This window comes from Myotis davidii, unplaced genomic scaffold (genome assembly GCF_000327345.1).
Source record: "Myotis davidii unplaced genomic scaffold, ASM32734v1 scaffold24, whole genome shotgun sequence".
Classification (NCBI taxonomy): domain Eukaryota; kingdom Metazoa; phylum Chordata; class Mammalia; order Chiroptera; family Vespertilionidae; genus Myotis; species Myotis davidii.
This window is the reverse complement of record NW_006298312.1, coordinates 3,691,338-3,713,074: the sequence shown is the minus strand read 5'-3', so window position 1 is coordinate 3,713,074 and position 21,737 is coordinate 3,691,338. Positions and strand designations below refer to the sequence as shown.

The 21,737-nt window shown below is 36.3% G+C and overlaps 1 protein-coding gene across 8 annotated transcripts in view; it reads left to right on the top strand.

Moving 5' to 3' along the window:
• The window catches only part of ROBO2 (roundabout guidance receptor 2), a 709,767-nt gene that overhangs the window by 75,829 nt on the left and 612,201 nt on the right, over positions 1-21,737 (top strand). For all 8 annotated transcript variants that reach the window (XM_006773936.2, XM_015570594.1, XM_015570599.1 and 5 more), the window contains exon 2: positions 4,428-4,754. In XM_006773936.2, coding sequence (XP_006773999.1) covers positions 4,428-4,754 — 327 coding nt within the window. The remainder of the gene's footprint in view (positions 1-4,427; positions 4,755-21,737) is intronic.

The following is a 21,737-nucleotide window of genomic DNA, read 5'->3' as shown; positions in this document are numbered from 1 at the left end:
CCCTGATTAGCCAATGGGAAGGGTAGCAGAGGTACGGCTAATTACCATGCTTCTCTTTTATTAGATAGGACTAGAGGCCTGGTGCATGAAATTTGTTCACGGGGGTTTGTGTTTCTCAGCCCAGCCTGCACCCTTTTCAATCTGTGATATCCCTTTCACAATCCAGAACCACTGGTTCCCAAATGCTCGCCTGCCTGCCTGCCTGATTGCCTCTAACCACTTCTGCCTGCCAGCCTGATCACCCCCTAACCACTCTCCTGCCAGCCTGATTGATGCCTGACTGCTCCCCTGTTGGCCCGATTGCCCCTAACTGCCCTCTCCTGCCAGCCTGGTACCCCTAAGTGCCCTCCCCTGCAGGCCTGATCCCCCCCAACTGCCCTTCCCTGCAGGTCTTGTCCTTCCCAACTGCCCTCCCCTGCAGGTCTGGTCTCCCCCAGCTGACCCGGCCTGTGCATCTGTTCGCTCCTAACTGCCCTCCCCTAATGGCCTGATTGCCCACAACTGCCCTTGCCTGCTGGTCATCTTGTGGCTGTGGGCGCCGCCATCTTTGAGGGTAGGGCAGTATATATATATACCATCTAATTTGTCATTGTGTTTTGTTTAATGTTTAGTTCCCTCCAGTATAATGTAAAATTTGTAAATATTTATAGCCAATATCTAACACAGTAACTGATGTATAATATGTACTTACCAAATATTTGTTGAATACTAATATTTTGTTCTCTAGTCTTCATGTATGAATGGTGTATTTTCTATTGACTTTAGATAACTTCTCTCCCTTGCAGGCCTGATCACCCACAACTGCCCTCCCCTACTGGCCTGATCACTCACAACTGCCCTCCCTTCCAGGCCTGGTCCCTCCCAACTGCTCTTCCCTGCTGGCCATCTTTGACTTCATGGGGGCAGCCATCTTGTATGTTGGAGTGATGGTCAATTTGCATATTACCTCTTTATTAGATAGGATATTATTTAAAATGTTATTTGATTAAGTATTAATAAGTAGTGGGGCAAATGTAGATTTACAGTTGTGAGTACGCTAAACACTAAGTTTATTCTTGTATTTTTATAATTATTGCACTATTTTTTCATATGAACAACTGAACCTACTTTTTCCAATCCTTGTACTTAAGGTCTTACCCAGGCCTTACCCAGGCAAAGTGCTTAATAAGGTAGGGAACTACTTGATATAGTAAATAACAGTCTTATAACATGGACGGTTGACTTTCTTAGTTTTAATAATAGAACAACTTTGACAGGAGAATGTAGATGACGGCATATGGGAGTTTGGAGAACAAGGAGGCTATCTAAACAAGATGATTGCAGCCTACCATATGTCTATTACATGAAAAGCAACATACAACTCTTGATGCATTTCAGGATTAGAGTCTATGGCTGTGTGTCCAGACATTTACATTTTGGAATATGCTACTGTTTGCAAACTATGATTAGCCCTTTTTATTTAAACTAGAGTCCCAGGGCACTGGTAGGGTCCCTAGCAGCTGCCAGCTGCCAGCAGCTACTCCCTCTCTTCCTCTGGCTGCCTGCTACCACCAGGACTTCCCTCCCTCTCCTCCCTCCCCCCCACCCCTGGTCAAACTCTGGATAACTTTTGCTTGAAAGGACAATTTGCATAGAGTACTATGCTTTTATTATATAGGATACTTTGAGATATTTCTTGATTATTGCTTTTTAAAATAAATTCTTATTTTGTATAGACAGCAAATTCCTCATGTGCTTTAGGACCTCAGTACTTAAATATGTGTCTTTCTGTATTACTGTGATACATGAGGTACCTGTTCTTATTTAAGTGCTTTGGGGTTCTTTAGTACTTCTTTGTTTTTTAATTCTGACCTGTGTACTGTGAATTACTCTTTTGCTGTAGGTACCTAGCACTTTCAATGTGTAAGTTCCTTCTTGGATCTGATGAGATTACTAATGGCAACCAGCAACCTTTAAATGTTAAATCTCTTCAGAAAAGAAAATGTTTATTTACTAACAAATTAAATTTCCTCTGTAAAAGTAAAATATTCAATTTTAATTAATATTGAATATAAATAAACACTATTGAGGAATAAATATTACTTCTGTGTATTGGGCAGAGATGTGCTAATATTAGGTGATCGGCTGGAAAATTTTAAGAACAAACTTTTAAAATCCTATATGTACATTATCATTGTCCTCAGATGTCATTATTTCTTCCAGCACCTCCTTTGGATTAATTTTGCAGTTGCTGGTAGGACCTTTCCACAGATAATGGCCATTGTCACTTTATAAATTAAAAATATTCAAAACAATATGTTATGTAAAATGTTCATTTAAAAATACAAACAGGACTTTCTCTTGGTATGTCTTATTTTCCTTAGTAGCCTTACTTTCATCGCAGTCACAAGGAAATTGTTGGTACCTATCACTCTTCCTTGATATATGGTGATATACCAAATTCTATCAAGCATCTATACCAGTGATGGCAAACCTTTTGAGCTCGGCGTGTCAGCATTTTGAAAAACCCTAACTTAACTCTGGTGCAGTGTCACATATAGAAATTTTTTGATATTTGCAACCATAGTAAAACAAAGACTTATATTTTTGATTTATTTTATATATTTAAATGCCATTTAACAAAGAAAAATCAAACAAAAAATGAGTTCTCATGTCAACTCTGACACATGTGTAATAGGTTCGCCATCACTGATCTATTCTAATAAAAGGGTAATAGGCTAATTAGACCAGATGTCTTCCTGACATCCTTCCAGACAAAGCCGCAGCAGCTTCAAGGTCCGAGGGCCAGTGGTGCGGGAGAGGTGGCAGTGTGGGCCAGTCCAGCACCAGGGCCCCTTCAGCAGAGGCAGTGGGAGAGGGGGCTGCACAGTCCCAGTCGCAGTGCTGACCCTTCTGCAGAGGCAGCCACAGAGGCAGCGGTTCGGGCCTGGTCATGGCATCATGCCTCCACAGAGGCTGGACAGGGTGTGACTTGCTGTGCCTCAACCTCCCACAGCCCATCCCCCACCTGACCTGGCCCCAGACCACCCCCCCACCCACCAGTGGATGGGGGGCTGGGCCAGTGCTAAGTAGCGAGGGCTGAGTGCTGGCAGCTGTGGCAGCCAGCATTGGCAGCAGCAGTGGGGTGATGGGGGTGGTGCCTTCCCCTGATCATCCCTGTCACATCCCGCAGAGGGCGGCCATCAGTAGGACATCCCCTGAGGGCCCCCAAACTGTGAGAGAGGGCAGGCAGGGCTGAAGGATCCCCACGCCCAGTGCATGAATTTTCATGCACCAGGCCTCTAGTTGTTTTAAAATATGCCTTATATCTTTCTCTTTTTTATACTTCAGCATTATTTCTCAAGGTCAGGTTTTTTGTTTTTTTGTTTGTTTTGATTGTTCTCTGGGGTATTTCAACAACTCTTAACTGTCTTTTTGCCTTCATTGCTACCAATCTTTTACACTACAGACCCTGAGTGTCTTTTTGATACACAGGTAGTCAAGGTACTGTTCCTTCAAAATCTGTTAGTTTATAGACTAAAATTCACACTCCTTAGCATGGTATTTAAAGCCCTTTTGTCTCAGGCTCCAAGACTACCTTTTACACTCACTTACCATATCAACTTTTTCCCTGATTATGCAATGCACTGTAAATGTGGTCTAATTTCTCTCTTCTTTTGCTTATGTTGTTTCTTCAATCTGAATGCCTTTCTCCCATATTGACATATTTTTATTCTTTACAGCTCAAGTTAAATGCCACTGTTTTGGGGAGAGACTTCTTAATATGTTCTAGTTAGAGTTAACATTTTGCTTCTAATTTTCTTTCAATAATGCATTTCTTGGACCTTTATGCAATACTTATTTCATTTTAACATAGTGATTTATGCTTGAGGTCCTCAGTCAGACATATCTGGATGTAAATACTGCCTCTGCTGTTTATTTCCTCTACATTCTTGGGCAATCAATTTAATTTCCTAAGCTTCTTCCGTATGTGTTAAATTGAGCTAATATTTGTACCTAATGTGTGGGTCTCTTTTTATGTTAAGTCTGATAACAGCACATCAGCATGAGAAATGGTATCTATATATGTGTTCAAGGTACTTGGGCACTTGGCTTTCTCCCCCGGAGATAGTAAGCACTTCGAGGATGGGAATTCGTTTTACTTGTATCCGGTCCAGCCTGCTCTCTTTTGGTTTTGTTGGTCATGATTCATGGGACATTAACTATAACTTATTAGAATTAACATTAAGTTATTGTTATATTGTCTCATTACACAAAGGAATGGGGATGACTAATGAGATACATAAAGAACAAAAGAGTGAAACAAATAAAATAGTAATAAGTGCATTTTGAATAAAGAGTTTCATTTCACCAATGTCAACCTAGATCAAACAAAAGCCATCACTAAGAAAATGTCAAAGCTTGTCTTTATTCTGTCACGTTTTTAGGATCTCGTCTTCGTCAGGAAGACTTTCCCCCACGGATTGTGGAGCACCCCTCAGATGTCATTGTTTCCAAGGGAGAGCCCACCACATTGAACTGTAAGGCAGAGGGCCGGCCAACACCCACCATTGAGTGGTATAAAGATGGTGAGCGGGTGGAGACTGACAAGGATGATCCGCGCTCCCACAGGATGCTGCTGCCCAGTGGATCCTTGTTCTTCCTGCGCATTGTGCACGGTCGCAGAAGTAAGCCTGATGAAGGAAGCTACGTTTGCGTTGCAAGAAACTATCTTGGTGAAGCAGTGAGTCGGAATGCATCTCTGGAAGTGGCATGTAAGTGAACACAATGAACCTCATAAATGGCATGCACATTTACTTTGATTTATTTGTAGTAAGCTTTGTTCCCATGGAGGCTTAATACCCAAAGAATAAAACAATTAAAATGCTCTGCATAATTTTACTTTGTCTTCTCTAGAGAAAGCTAGTCAAAATAATGCCAAGCCAGGGTGTTGCAGTAAATTTATTTAGATTACAGCACCATGATGATTGTTACTATATTACAGCAAGGTGGCGATGCTACTCATATTTAAAATTTGAGTTATTACTGAGAGATATAATCAAGTATTAAAGTTGGCAGTGTTAAATGAAAAGTTTGTGTCTACCATGTCAGCAAATACAAGGGATGCATTCAATATTATACCAATTTCTATTATCTATTTATAACTAATATACTGTATATATGTATAAATCTAAATTTTATCAGGCAATTTCTGATAAAGGAATCATTACTCTAGGAATGCCTGGAAGAACACACCAGCAATAATTTCAACTATACTTTCTTTATTTAATAGAAAATTCATCATAGAAGATATCTTATTTCTGTAGAGACAGAATGTTCACACATCAGAGGGTCTAAGTCTTGGGAATTAGCATTAGCTAAGGATTTGCCCTGACTTTGACATTGAAAAAATATATTTATTAAGCAGAAAACCCAAATATCTGCTTAAGAATAAATCATGATATCAGTGCTTTGTAGCAATTTTTACATTAATTCCAAAACTTCTTGAATTATTTTCCAGAACAAAATAAAAAATATGATAGATTTTTTTTTTTTCTGGTTTACAGCGAGGATTTGGTATGGTAATTTAAACAGCATGATACATTATTTTATATTATTTATTTTGAGGAAATGTTTTATCTATAATTAATTGTGAAAAAGACGGAAACAGATGGATCTTTAAAAAGTTTGTACTTTTCAACTTTCTGCTTGTACCATAGGGTCTCACAGATAAGAGAATTTAGGCATGAGTCTTTTTTATATGTCTTGAAGGTCTGTGTTAAATAATAGCTCATGGTCTCGTGTCTGTAATTAATGTTGATATTTTTACTTACATTCTAAATTTATTATACTAGATTATAAAACTTGTGTATTTGTGTACAAAATTCTCAACAATATATCACTACCTGTTATCATTACTTTTAGACATGAAAACATCTTTTAGTAAACAAAATCATACTATTTCTTATTCAGCTACCCCGATGACAGTTTTTGTTATCAAGTGTCCAGTCTTTTTTTTTAATTTTTTAAAAAATATATTTCTTTATTGATTTCAGAGAGGAAGGGAGAAGGAGAGAGAGATAGAAACATCAATGATGAGAGAGAATCATTGATTGGCTGCCTCTTGCACACCCCCGACTGGGGATTGAACCCGCAACCAGGCACGTGCCCTTGGCTGGAATCGAACCTGGGATCCTTCAGTCCACAGGCTGACGCTCTATCCACTGAGCCAAATTGGCCAGGGCAATTGTCCAGTCTTTTGATTTATAGTTCATACCAGGAAATCTGGAACCCACAGATGCTTGAAATGTGTATGTCCAATAGGAACAGATTAGAATAATCCTAAACCCGAATTTGTTTTGTGAAAGACCTCAATATATGAGCATTAGAACCTTAGCTAGCAATGCCATTTTACCTGAACACCAGGTAATTCACTTTTCATAAATTATTTTAAAGAGCAGTTAAATTAATTTTAGTGAGATTTGAAACATACACATAACCTTAAGAATGCAAATATTCCTAACTTCCATTTTTATTTTGAAATATCTTATTTCTGGAACTTTTCAAAAATATTGAAATAATTCAATGTCAAATTCTATTGATCTTTTTTCTACCAGGTCCCTTTATAGTAAATATAATAGGTATTATTCTCCCTTTTATAGATAAAATTATATCTTAGTTAACAAACTGAGATTGAAACAAGTTAATGGGGAATTCAAGATCAGATCTGGGTTCTTTTAATTTTCAGTTTTAGAAAATTGTGCCATATTTGGTAAAACTGAAATAAAATCTGGACTATTTTATACAAATAAAAAATACAAATTTTGAGTTTTTTAATTTTTTCTTTAATTTACTTAACAGCAAATAACTATTTTTATTGATGTTTAGAGAGAGAGAAAGGGAGTGGGAAAGAGAAAACAATATTGATGTGAGAGCAAAACATTAATCAGCTGCCACCTACACTCCCCTACCAGGGATCGAGCCCCTCAACCCAGACCTATGCCTTGACTGCAAATCAAACCAGCAACCTTTCAATGCCTGGGAGAATGCCCAACCAACTGAGTCATACCAGACCAGGCAGCAATTAACTATTTTTAAACTTAACTAACCTTTCTCCTCAATATTAAAATTTATCAAAATTGGCCAGTCATTTTATTGTTGGACAGATATAAGTTTATAATTTCTTTTACAAAGCCTTAGTTTTGTTAAAATTGCTCTCAATAAATATGCATCTTGTATTTTTATTTAGTAACCTGAAGGATTGCTTTCTTTCCTAATTCCATCATTAATAATGAATCAAACTGTTTTAAGAGGAAGATTTTAAATAATGACTTTTTCCCTGTAATATGACAGTAGCTTTTTAAAAAATTTTAAATCAATGAGCTTTGAGAAATGCTAAAAATATTTCTGACCTAGAGAGGAAAACACAAGTCTTCAAAATTGAATTTAGCTAGTGAATAAAATTCTTTCTTCTAATGCCATGTCAACAGTTCATGCCATTTGAGGCAACACAAGATCAAATAGTATTCATTTATATGCATCTTTTTCACATTAGGTCATAAGTATTCTGTCTTTCCTTGTGTTTCATAAAAAGTATTAATATGGAAATTAGGGTCAAAATATTGAGATTTTTCAATAATATTGTAACCAATGTATTTTTATAAAATGGTATAAATTATATGTGTTCCTCTACCAGATTATAAAAATTCTTGATCTTCATATTTTTGAATGCCTAAATAAAGGCTCAATTTTAGAACATCATTAAAAAAAGAACATTAAAGGAATGAGTGGAAACCAAAAAACATTGTGTATTTGGAGAAATTCAGGTGGTTTGATATGAGGTTGGTGGGCAGCATAAGTTTGAAAGGTAGGCAAGTGCTGATTCATAAAATCTAGTCATTTTTCTTCTGTAAAATGAGAGACTTTGAAATGAAAGAGAAATAAAGATTGGTTTAAAGGAATGATGATTGAAATCAGAGAGGAATTATGAAGCTGCCGAATAACTCAGAAGAGGGTATATGTTAGATTTTAAACTTAAAGTAACAGTGAAGATTAAAAGAAGCAAATAGTTTGAATCACTTTAAGAAATTATAAATCATATCACTTTATGGTCAATTTGTGAGATGATATATATGTTTGGCAGATTGGCTGTATATATTGCTAGCATCTCTAGGAATGGCAGCTACAGGGCAAATAACTATTAGGAACCGGAAGCTGAACTTACTTTGGCTGTGTTATTTGCCAGAACAATGAGATAAGAAGGTAAAACTACCTCATGTTCCATTTTTTAAAAAGGCTTCTGGAATTGAGAAGGAAGGTCTTTCTCAGATAGAGGTCGAAGCCATGGGAGTAGATAGAAGTAGACATGATTGCTAGGCAGGCTGTGTGCCCAGTGGTTAATAAGGGCCAAGACCACTTCCACTGCCTGGAACCCCAATATTTAATGAGCAAAGGAAATAAGTGCCGGTGCAGGAGGCTCAGAAGAGGTTTCAGAGTTTATGGGGTATCAACAGTGAATGACAAGAAGAGGAAGGCAATAATTTTCAGAATGAAAAGTCATTGGCAATGTAAATGCCACATGATGGTCAAGTAAAAGGTGTCTCTGGGTTCTAGGAAAATGAGTAGGTGTTGGGGTTGGAGTGCTAACTGCTACCTGTTCTTCCAAGAAATTGGCTCTGAAGTGTGTGAGGGACCTGGAGCAGGTAATTTCTTTGTGGTGGAGATTTGTGCTGTGCATTGTAGGGTATTTAGCAGCATCTCTGGTGTTTGCTGGGGACCCTCCGACCCCGCTATGACAACCAAAAATGTCTCCAGACACCCCAAATTCCCCGGGGCAGGAGGGTAAGGGGTAAGGAGACTTGAATTCAGTTAAGAATTAGAGATTTGAGTGCACCTGGCTTGTCAAAAATATATAGATAAGTAGGAATCAAACTTGTTATGACTTTAATTGTGAAATGATTAATTATAAAATTATGATTTTTTTACACTCTTTGCTTCACATTGGTTTTCATTTTTAATTTAAATCTTAGTTTCTGCTGTCTTGGCTGGTTGTATAGAAGTCCCCCTGTTCCTCAAAAAATTAAAAATGGAACTCCCATTTGACCCAATAATCCCACTTTTAAAAATATATCCCAAGAAATCAGAAACACCAATCTGAAAGGATATATGGACCCCTAGTTCATAGCAGCACAATTAACAATAGCTAAGATTTGGAAACAGCCTAAAAAACTGATGAACAAAAATAGATCCAGGGACATAAAAGCATTGAATAGACGGTCCAACCTCAGAGGGAAGGCGGTGGGGGGAGGGCGGTAAGAGATCAACCAAAGGACTTATCTGCATGCATTGAAGCATAACCCATGGACACAGACAGTAACGGGGGTAAGTTTATGTGCTGAAGGGTGGGAGTGGCTGGAAAGAGGCCAATGGGGGAAAAAGGAGACATATGTAATACTTTTAAACAATACGGAATTTTAAAAAAAAGAAGTCCCCCTTTTCTTTACCATACTGTATTCTCGTCTTTGTTTTTCTTTAGTACATACTTCAATTTTGTGTAAAAGGGAACAAGATAGTGGAGGAAAAAAATATACAGACCCAGTCATTGTAATGTAGATTTGAATCACTTACCTCATATCTGCTTTCCCTCTTTGGTTTTTCTTTGGTGGTGGGAGAGTTTAGGGCCAGCAAGAAGCAATACAGAAAGTACTTTTCAATAACTTGTACTGAAGGAAGGTCTCTGGCAAAAGTTTTACATATTTAAAAACAGAATCGCAAGGTCCATAGTAAGGCTTGAGGCACTGAAGAAGTTAATGCAGTTTTCCAATGGGATCACCAAGAGGGCCCAAGCTTGGCTAGTGCAGATAGGATTTCAGTTTGAACACCAGTGCGCCTGTGTTTGGAGCAGAAGGAGCACCGGGCCTATACACAGATTGTGGCCGCCTGTGATGCAGCCTGAGTCAGCGGCAGCCCCCAGAGATAGCAGCTGTAGCCCCAGGTGGTAAATATATGACAGCAGCTTGATCTATCGACCAGGGTGAAAGGGAGTTCTGGCCTAAATGAAAATTCATGAAAAATTGATGAAGTCCCAGATTATTTTTTCCGTTTTCTTTCCTCAGCACTCTTCAGAGAGAAGAGATTAAGGTGCTGCCTGCTTAGTGACAAGGAGGCTTTGGTGTTGTGGTTCAAAGTTCAGGGGTCACATAGAAACTGATCTTTCTTTTTTCTGCTTTCCTTACTTCTAAAGCAAAATACAAGAACTTTTCATATTAGCTATGATTTACTTTTGCTTTGATAAAAATAAAATAAAATAAGTAAGATAAAAATAAAATGGCTAAATATCTAAAAGTTGGCTTTTGATGCAACTACTAAAGAGAGGATAGATGGGATTCATAATGTAATTGGGAACTAGAAATATATTAAATTCCGTGACTGCAGGGTGATTTCTTTTTTTTTTTTCTTTTTGGTTTCCATGTATCAAGACTCATGTTGCAAGAAAGTCATTTAGAGAAGGAAAAGGTCTTGCATTATTTATAGGTCACAGATTGCTAGAATAGCAAAGCTATGGGACACCCCACAAACATAATGATCTTGTTTGCTTTAAATCCCAAACTAAATTGATGTTTTATCTGTATCAGGACGGGAGGTTACAAAAGTGGACTGACTTCAGTAAACAGAGGTCACAGGTGGCATTAAAAATGAACACAAAGTAAATAGTTTCTTTCATATTCCAACTTAATAAATATGTATTTTTCCTTTCTAAAAACTGTTTTTAGCTATAAATGAGTGTTGTACAGGGAAAATACCTTTATGTTTCATAAAAATAAAAGGTAAATTAAATTGAAAAACAGACTGAGAGCCATGGAGAGCTTTTTAAAAATGCTTTATTGACATATAATTCATATGCCATATAATTTACCCATTTAAAGTATACAATTCAGTGTTTTACAGTATATTCACAGAGTTGTTCAACTAACGCCACAATCTAATTTAGGACATTTTCTCTACTCCTAAAATAAAACCCTATACTCATTATCATTCAATTCCCATTCCCTTGGAAACTGTCCCAGTTCTAGGCAAACACTAATCTACTTTCTGTCCTTATACATTTGCCTTTTTCAGACTTCTTTACGAATGGAATCATATAATATATAGTCCTCTTTGACTAGTTCCTTTTCCTTAGTATAATGTTTCCAAAGATCACCCTTGTAGCATGTATCAGTACTTCATTTCTTCATATTGCTGAATAATATTGCATTGTATGTATATACCGCCTCTTATTCATGCATTCCTCAGTTAATATATATTTGGGTTGTTTCTACTTTTTTTCTACTATGACTAATGCTGCTATCAAAATTCCTAAACAAATTTTGTGTAGCTGTGGTTTAATTTGCAACTTCTCTTGGTTATAAATTTAGGAGTAGCTTTTCTTTGTCATAACATAATTCTGTTTAACTTTTTGAGGAATTTATATGTAATTTTAAGTATAGAATAAACAGTATTTATTATTGCCATTGAATTAACTATATCTAACTTCCCTGTCAGTAAAAAGCACAGCTAAGACACATTGACAGTGTTTGATAAATATTATATGTTACACTACCTGTGTCATATGTCCATATCCTATATAATAAAAGGCTAATATGAAAATTGACCCAATGGCAGAATGACCAGTCGCTATGATTGCACTGACCACCAGGGGGAAAATGCTCAATGCAGGAGCTGCCCCCTGATGGTCAGTGTGATCTCACAGGGGATTGCCGCTCTCCCAGAAGCTGGGCTCACGGCTGGCCAGTGCAGCAGCGGTGGTGGGAGCCTCTCCCACCTCCATAGCAACACTAAGTATGTCTAACTGCAAGGAGCAGCCTAAGCCGTCAGTCGGACATCCCACGAGGGCTTCCAGACTGTGAGAGGGCTCAAGCCCAGCTGAGGGACCCCCTTGAGTGCACAAATTTCATGCACCGGTCCTCTAGTTTAAAAATAAGATTAAATTACTAAAATATAAAACAATTAACTATATGAAAATATAGAATTACCACAAAGTCTCTATTTTTTGGACCCAGTTATTTAATTCAAGTAGGTATGATTTGATGGAATAATTCTGAAATTACTTCTACTAGGACATGCTGACTTTGGCCCCATTTAAATTGAATAATCTTGCTGTTTGAGTCTTTACTCCATAGCATATTTTTTTTAATATATATTTTATTGAGTTTTTACAGAGAGGAAGGGAGAGAGATAGAGAGTTAGAAACATCGATGAGAGAGAAACATCGATCAGCTGCCTCCTGCACATCTCCTACTAGGGATGTGCCCGCAACCAAGGTACATGCCCTTGACCGGAATTGAACCTGGGACCTTTCAATCCGCAGGCCGACGCTCTATCCATTGAGCCAAACCGGTTTCGGCCATAGCATATTTTTATGTAACAAGGTTGTTTTCTACTTATCTATATACTTCTGTCATATTTTTATTTGTCCTAAAAGGAGGCAGTGTTCTGACATCTCAGGAGATGATAATATCTTTTCCTAGAATAACTAACATCACCTTTTCCTTCACAGTTGCTTATCCTTCCAAATGTCTTAGTTGTTTTTGTTTTGTTTTCTTCTTCACTTGTAATGTTTACAATAAGAAATTAATGACAAATTATAATAGAAGTTGACTTAAGTAATTTCAGGACTGGGGAAACAGACATGTCATGACTTTCCTAAAACACATAAACATGCAAACAAATCTGTCCATTGAAATGCATACAAGACCATGAGTTGAACTGGAACTCATGGTCATAGATTTTGATCATAAAGAACATAGAGGCAACTGGCTTTTTCATGATTCCTGTAGTTGTATTTCTAAAAATTTTAAGAGAAAAATTCAGAGTTTTTGTTACGATGAGTCAGATATACAAACAATTGAAAAACACTTATAGCTCAAGGTACTTAGGCCACATTATGGGCTGAATTCTGCCTCTGTGAATTTCATAGTTGAAGCCCTAATCCCTAGTACCTCAGAATGGGCTGTATTTGGACATAGGTCCAAATGGTAAAATTAAAATGGTGCAATTCTAAATTTAGGTTTTAGGGTGGGCCATGATTTAACCTGACCTGTGTTCTTATAAGAGAAAGTTTGGACATATAAAGAAACAACAAGGATGCATATGCATAAAGGAAAGACACAGGGAGAAGATGGCCATCTGCCAGTCTGGGAGAGAGGTATTAGAAAAAACTAAACCCGCCAACTTTAAACATGGACTTCCAGCCTCTAGAGCTGAGAGAAAATAAGTATCTTGTTTAAGCCACCTAGTCTGTGATACTTGGTTATGGCAGCCTTAGCAAGCTAGTGCAGGCTATTAATTTTCCAATGTGAGTAACACAAAGTCATAGCTTGTGTTAAGAGGGAAGTAGATGATGAGTATCATATATTGCTTGCACTCAGCAGATTTTGTACTTCCCTGCATCCACAATGTTGGTCTGAGTCTCTTTTAAATAAAATCTGTAAACTCAATTGAAAGCATTATAAGCCATGAATCTGTCAGCATCAAGGAATCAATCTAAAACATGTTTACCTGTAAAGAAAAGACCAAGTGGAAAACAGATAATCTTACAAGATATATATGTATTCTCATGCATACATCTGTGTTATTTGGGTTGTTTTGTGTGTATACCTTTTAATTTTTTGATACTTCATCACATTCTTTTAAATACAGGCTTCTATTTTAGTCTTTACAACTGAAGATGCAAAGTTGCAATGCCTGGGGAACATGTTTGAACTTATGATCTATCCTATATAATAAAAGCCTAATATGCAAATCAACCGAATGGGGGATGACTGATAGAAAGACCAGTCACTATGACGCACACTGACCACCAGGGGGCAGACATTCAATGCAGGAGCTGCCCCCAGCCTGCAGGCTAGCCAAGACGAGTGCCAGCAGGGGCCTCCTGGTCGCCCCACCGGTTGTCCCACAGATCAGCTCTGATTACCAGCCAGGCCCAGGGACCCTACCCATGCATGATTTTGTGCATTGGGCCTCTATTTTAAATATATATTAAGCTGAATTTTTATATCAGATTTCTGTTGATTGAATTAACTGTGTCCAATCCTTCTTAGCACAAGTCTCAAGTTACTATTCACTCAAATTAGCCTGAACTAAGTCTGATTCCAAAGAAAATACATAATGAAGTGAAATCTTGATGTTCTCTACTTTTCAAAAGATTGTTTCCAAAGACAGTATTATCCTGATCTCTGCAGACATATAAATTCTATCCATGGAATGATAGACAAAAATATTCATAGTGTTACGAGGTGTATCAATACAAGAGATTTTGAAGTTAGCTCTTGTTTTCAACTCCAGAAATCTTTTTTAGATAAAGTTAAGAATATTCAAGGATTTGGAGGGTTTCTCATCCACAAACCTTCAATTCTATTTCAATTGGTGTATAAATAGAAATTGATTTTACTGAAAATGTATACAAGTTGACATTATTATTAGGAATTGTAATTTTGTGCTGCAATGTGTATGTTTTTCTCAAAATTTGTGTTTCAGCAAAATGACAGGTCTCCTATTTTAGTTCTTTAGTTTGAATTTGTTTCTGATAATTATAATAAACATCCTTCATTTTTTCTTGCAGCCCCCACAAGGTTTCTATAATTACATGACGGAGTTTGTCATTATTTCATGCATGAATCTGTATATTGGTAAGCTCTTTGCAGGATTGTAGAAGTGAAAAAAAAAGTAGGTGAAATTTTGTACAATTCTGCAAATTTCTTTTTGTATAGAAGCTTCTAACAGCCTGTGGCTTAACTGTTGAAGGGTGAGGCTCAATTTTCTTTCCAATCTATATCATTGAAATTGTTTCTTTATTTTACTTAGGAGATGTAAAAAAGCAAAACAACACTTCCAACCACCCATTTTTTAAATTAGAAGATAGGCATACATTTCGGTCAATGGAATACACATTTAAAAAGAAAGAATCTAGGAAAGCAATATTGGGAGCCTGCTTGGGGTGATTTCTGTAAACTCACTGAAGTTCTCTAGTAGTACCCTCCTGGGGCTGCTCAGGCATCAATAGTTTGGTGTCTCTGGCCCTTGGAAAGAAGTCAAGCAAGGATTGTAAGAGAGGCAGGTGTTTTCATGATGTGACAGATATATAGCCCCAGAACTGGTGAATGCCAACAGGATTTTTGTATGTATATTTTCTTTTGATTTTTTGTTTTTGCTGAAAGTCTACCTCTCAAAATAGCCATTTCTTCATTGGTTGGTCTAATCCTGTTCTTCAATTGATCCTCAAAAGGCCAGCAAACAAGGCTGACAGGCTGGGTTATAGGCAGCAAAAAGAGTCTGATTGGCTGATGTCATTGGTCCATTGATTAGCATAGCAAGTAGAGCCTGGAAATTGAGCTTAAATTGACATCTAAGAAGACATGTACTTTTTTTTAAATCACCTATATGTTTGTTTGTTTTTTTCTGAGCATCAAAGTATTTCCCAGTTATAAAAGTACTTCTTAGTATTTATAAAGGCAATTATTAAGTTTTTTTAAGTTGTCATCTAACATTGAAATCTGTACCAAAAACATTTAGGACAGACTTTACAGTGTGTGTGTGTGTGTGTGTGTGTAAACATAATGTGACTATTTCCAAATATAAGTCACATTTAATATAGTTATTTTATATATACCAAACTGCCTCATTTTCCTCCTTATTTTCTTCTTCTTGGCTTATTTACATTGAATGAGGACATTCTATGTTTTGTTCTCTAAATCAATTTAAAGTCTATATTGGGTTTCCTAGTTATTAGGAATAAAAGTGGCTTAAGAGATTATGCCTTCGAAGTTGCTTGTGTTATGAGTGGAAAACCCTGCAGCTTCATCAAGCGACAACTGACCTTCTGATGTGCTGTGTGGTAAGGGTCTCAGATAGGACAGGCAGCAGGAGTTAGAAAGAGTGGCACCAAGTGGCAACAGTCTGAGACTGTGTTTGGCCAGTTTCGGGGTACATGATTATATTCATTGAATGGAGACTGTAAGTAAGGGGGTAGAGATTGGAAATGACTAGATAGACTAAGGAGCTTGCATGGTATCCTAGAAGACTGAAGGAAACCCTTCAGTGATTTTTATTTGGGAATGTTACTTGTAAGGTATGAAAGGATACACGATAAACACAGTGTGAGGTGTATTGGAGCATGGAAGAATGTGGAAGTAAGAGATCTATTACAAATTAAAGTATAGTAGGATGAGGGTTGAGTTAATTTGATGAGTTCATCTGATATCAGAAAAAGAGGAGATGGCATGAAAAATGAAATTTATAGGAATTTAAGAAATGAATTTGTGGTTCAAGAGATGATATAAATTTAGTTTGCTATATTTTTGTACAGCACCTTCTAACTGCAAGGTACTGAACTTCAACTAGATGCTGAGGATACCGATACTTAGAACAAGAGTTGTTTAATAATATAGAGTTTCAGTTTTGCAGCATGAAAAAGTCCTTGAGATCTGTTGTACAACATTGTGAATATACTAAAGACTATCTAACCACACACTAAAATGTTAAGATGGTATATTTTGTTATATTTTTTACCTCAATTAAAAACAAACAAAAAAATCCACCCATAAAACAGAGTAAGGCATGACTCATAACATCAAATAGTGTTCAACAGAATGGAAAAAATGTGTTAAGTTCTAAGGCAAGGAGCAACTTACATGTAGTAGAATTTCAGAGGAATAAGAGCTTGATTCTGCCAAAGATATTGTGAAACAAGTAAAATGATTTCTGTAGATAGGAAATGAGTAATAATAATTGCAGTGTTTACTAAATGCCAGGCTTTTTATGTGTTTTATACATATGGCTTATTAATTTCGGTATGGCTTATTAATTTTTTAAGCAACCCTATTACTTTCTCTGTATTGTATCTGAGGCCCAAAGAGCATTTTTTACACAGCAAGGAGAGTAAGGATTTGAACCTGGTCAGCCTTCTTCTAGAACCTGCTTTCTTAACCACTATGCTAAGAGTACTCATATGTTCATTTAAGTAAGTGAGAAAAATCATTTCACCCTTAGAAGAAATTATTAACATTTCTCCTAGGTATTTTACCAAGAAATAGTTATCCAATTGTATATACACAGTGAGGATGCTGGACTAGAGGAAACCGAACCTATGTTGCGGTGCTAAAATTCTGTGATTCATGGGATATTAAAGAAAAGAAACAACAGAGTTATCTTTTTATTTTTTTATTTAGTTATATATTGACATTTGAGAGCTCATTAGTTTATTCAAGTAATTTGATTTTCTCTGTACAGTTCCTAGTTGTCAAATATCAGTATCAGAAAAATCCATCACTTTCAGTTCTTATTGACATGTTTCTAGGCCAAAGCAGCTTGGAGATTAAGAATCCAATTTATAGGACAAGTCATCTGTCATCTAATAGCTAAAGATAACTTGACTGAGTTTTATGGACAGGAGTATGATAATATCAATGATACCTTTATAATAAGTTCTAGAGTTTTTTTAATTAATGTATTTATGTGCATTATTTCATAGTATATGTATTTGTAGACATTTGCTGACTTTGACAGTTTATTTCAAAGTTCAGTACATGGTATACTTAACATTGATCAATTTGGCTTTGAAATAAGAATTTATTTTTAATTTATACATGAATTAAAAGAGGAAGAATAGTCTTTCAACAAATGATACTGGGGCAATTGGATATCCATAGGCAAAATAAGTAAATAAATAAACTTTGACTTAGACCTCACACATTATACAAATATGAATTCAAAATGGGTACAGAGAGTGTTTCTCTCCCTCTCCCTCTCCCTCAGTCAGGGCACATACCTAGGTTGAGGGCTCAATCCCCAGTGGGGGGTCATGCGGGTGGCAGCCAATCAATGATTCTCTCTCATCCTCTCCCTCTCCCTCTCTTTCTCCCTCTCCCTCCCTCACTCCATTCTACTCTCTGAATAGCAATGAAAAAAATATCCCCGGGTGAGGATTAACCAAAATGGGTACAGATTTAAATGTAAAGCATAAAACTATACCATTTTAGAAGACAGGAGAAATCATTGATGCCTAGGGTTTGATGAAGAGTTCTCAGACATGATGCCAGAACACAAACCAAAAAAACAAAAATATAGATATAAGTTCATCAAAAAGAGAAAGTTTTATTCTCTTAAGGGCACATGAAGAGATGTCAAACATCAGTCATCGTGGGAGAATACCCACTAAGACTGTGAGGAGCTATCACTACATCTCTTTAGAATGGCCAGAATAAAAAAAAAAGTGACATTACCAAATGCTGGTGAGGATGTGGAGAAACTGGAACTCTTATATATTACCTATGGGACTGTACAACTGTATAGCCACTCTGGAAAAATACTGAGAGTTTCTTAAAATGCTAACTCTACACTTAACATACAGTTTCATTCCTGGCAACTTATTTCAGAGAAAGGATAACTTATTTCTGCACAAAAACTTGTGTATAATTTTTAGCAGCAGTTTTATTCGTAATAGGAAAAAAATGGAAATAACTATTAAGATGTCCCTTAGTTGGTGAATAGATAAACAAACTATGCTATATCCATACTTGCAATAGTATTCCACGATAAAAACGAATGAATTCCTGACACACACAATGACTTGAATGGACCTCAAAGACATTATTCTGAGTGAAATAAAAACTATTTCAAACGGTCACACATTGTGTAATTCCATTTATATAATCTTCTCAACATGACAGAATTATAGCGATGGAAAACAGATTTGTGGTTGCTGAGGGTTAAAGATGCTGGGAGAGAGAGGCGTGGTTGTGATGACAAAGGGAGAGCACAGGGGTGAACTTTGTAGTGATGAAGTAGGTGTGTGTCTTTATTGTGATGGCAGTTACACAAATGTGCACATGTGATAAAATGACATAGAACTACATACACAGCTTGTATCAATGTCAATTTCCTGCTTTTTGAATCATACTATAATTACATAAGATTGGGGGAAACCTGGGTAAAGGGTACATAAGACATCTCTATATTAGCTTTACAACTTCCTATAAATCTATAATTATTTCAAAATAAAAGTTCAAACTAGTGCGCTAACTATGTTAAGTAGACATTAAAATATAAATGAAAATGTCTTATTAGGAACTGAAAAAATATTTTATACCTTCTTAATATATGTGTTTTGCTTAAATGTTGATGAATTCATATTTTACTAAATGTCCATGATTTGTTAACATTCACTTGTTCAGATTCACAAATGCATTGTTTGAAATTTATAAGTTCAACTTGAGGTGCATTCTACATACAGTTCTATAGATTTACCTTTTTAACTTTTGCTTCATCATTGTTTTTGAGTTTAATAATAGGTTTCTTTTTCTAAGGCAAAAGAGAGGTTAAAGTATAAGGGGAGTGGTTGTTCATGGGAGTAAAGTCTGAATTCTCAATACATGACCTAATGAATAGGGTCCATTATATAACTCTAAAAATTATCTTACTAAATTGCAATAATAGTTCAAATTAAGAAATTAATCCAGTTTGGTTCTTTGCTGATAAAACTATGTGTGGAATATCAGTAGTTCTGAGTATCTGTTTAATTATACCATTATACAGGAATACCACCGTAAGAGAAAGATCAAAGATTTAAGGCTGCCACAAGTAGGAAAGTGGAAGAAATTGGTATTATTGAGCTAAGAGTGATTGAAGACATTGGCATTTCTTGCCAAACATATCAAGAGCAGTCATGACAAAGAGAAAACATTTTTGTTTCATGTGACCTTAGAGAAAACGAAAAGACCACTGGATAGAAGTTAGAGATTTTGTCTCAGCAGCTGGACAGTTATCATGGTGTATGTGTTCTTTCTTGGGATTTTAAGAAATTACAGGCAAATCAAAACTAAGATGATGATGTAATCAGAAAGGAACCTTAGAAGTTACATACAACAATATGTTTAAGTATAGATTTGTGTTATGTTTTTCCCTTAAAGGAAAAATCAGTCCCCGTGCTTAATGTAATAGGTAACAAAACTTAGTACTGGTGACTTAGTCAGTTGCAAAAATAATTCTCATCACTTTCCTATTCATAAGGAATTACATAAATTGGAAATGATTTTCTTAAATTTAGTATTGTGTTTCATAAAAAGTCCTTGGAAAAATCCCATTTGTGTATATGTCTTACACGTCTTATGTTAAAATCCCTTGAGATTATAAGCAATTAAATTAATTTCATTTTGTAGTCTATCCCCTCATTTATAACATGTAATTCCCCAGGACCCGTATGTCCATATTCAAGAACAGCTTGATAGAAAGGCTGATTTATTTTTGTTTTCTTCCTGGATCTGCTTTGAATATTCTTTAAAGAGGGAGAAAAATGCTGTGTTTAATATTCATATAGGATTTTATTTTAAAAGCAGCTTCTCTCAAAAGCCTATTTTTAAACAGGACTATTGAGAAAGGGGTCAACTTGCAAAATCCTTCCTAAGTACTTGTTTGGTTCTTTTGGATTGATGGATAAGCTGATAGAATCTAATCTTCAAATGTGTGTGTCATTAATAGAGACATAAGAATCTCAATTTACTTTGTCTTTTTCTTTTCTATCACATCATAAGGAACATCTTTACTAATGAAGTGTCCAATGGTAATAACCCATTATATGCTAGAATCTCTCTTTATATCAGATGACATGCAAATGAACTATTCTATTTCTATGGAGATAGAGAGACAAGGAGTGGTCTAGTTAATCATACTTGAGGGCTGCCATCCTTGTCTTCTGGGAAATATTATCATTATTCATTCTTATTTAAGGGTCCTTATCCTGTGCATAAGAAAATCTCTCATTCATTCCATTTGGGTTTGATGTTAATTACAGGGGCATTAATGGAAGCTTTCTCATAAGAAATGAATGCAGGATTAAGTAAGGGGGGGGGGGCGGGGAGCAAGGTTTGGCTGGATCAGGTCATCATAAAACTGTGCCTGCGGAAGCTGGCAGGTGGGAGGAACCTGAGAGACCCCCAGACCCCTTGTTGTTCAGATGTAGAAACTGAGGCTCTGAGACTTGAATTTACTTAATCAAAGCCTCCAGTTGATAAGAGGGAGTTTGACATGAGGAATTAAGGAGCCAATTTCATCAGACAGCAATGTAGTGAAAGATAATCCTAGGAATCTCCTTTACCCGAAAGGACCAAGGTCTGGACCTTCTCTACTGTTTAAACAGTTCTGTGATTTTGGGAAAACCTTTAAACTCCGTGGGTCTGTCTTCTTGAATTTAAGGTAAGAGGAATAGACTAGATCCCTTGTCCTTCAGAAAAGTGGGCCTCTAAGTGAGCTAAAATAGAGGGTTAGTGTGCAATTAGTTGATGAAGTGCATTTCAATAAACATATTCCCAACATATATATTTGACATCTAGAATCTGAAATATTTTTCACCAAAATATTTTCAGCTAACCTTGGATATCTAGTAAATTTAGTGGCAGTCTTTTTAACTGGCCTTTCCTCAGTCTGTAAATAATGCACCTGTTTTGTTTTGTTTCTTTCAATTTTTAAATATGAATTCTCGATGACAACAGGTAATTGATAATATTGCTGGTAAAATTAGTTTTTTCCTTAATATTCTATATTTTTTAAGCAATTAACTGATCAAATATCCATGTCTATGAAGTCCCTCATCACCTTCTCACCATGTAATTAATATATATATTTTTCTATTTCAAGGGGATATTCCCACCAAAGGAAATGTTTGTTTTTTGTTTGTTTTAAATTAGGTACATTTTAGGTCAGGA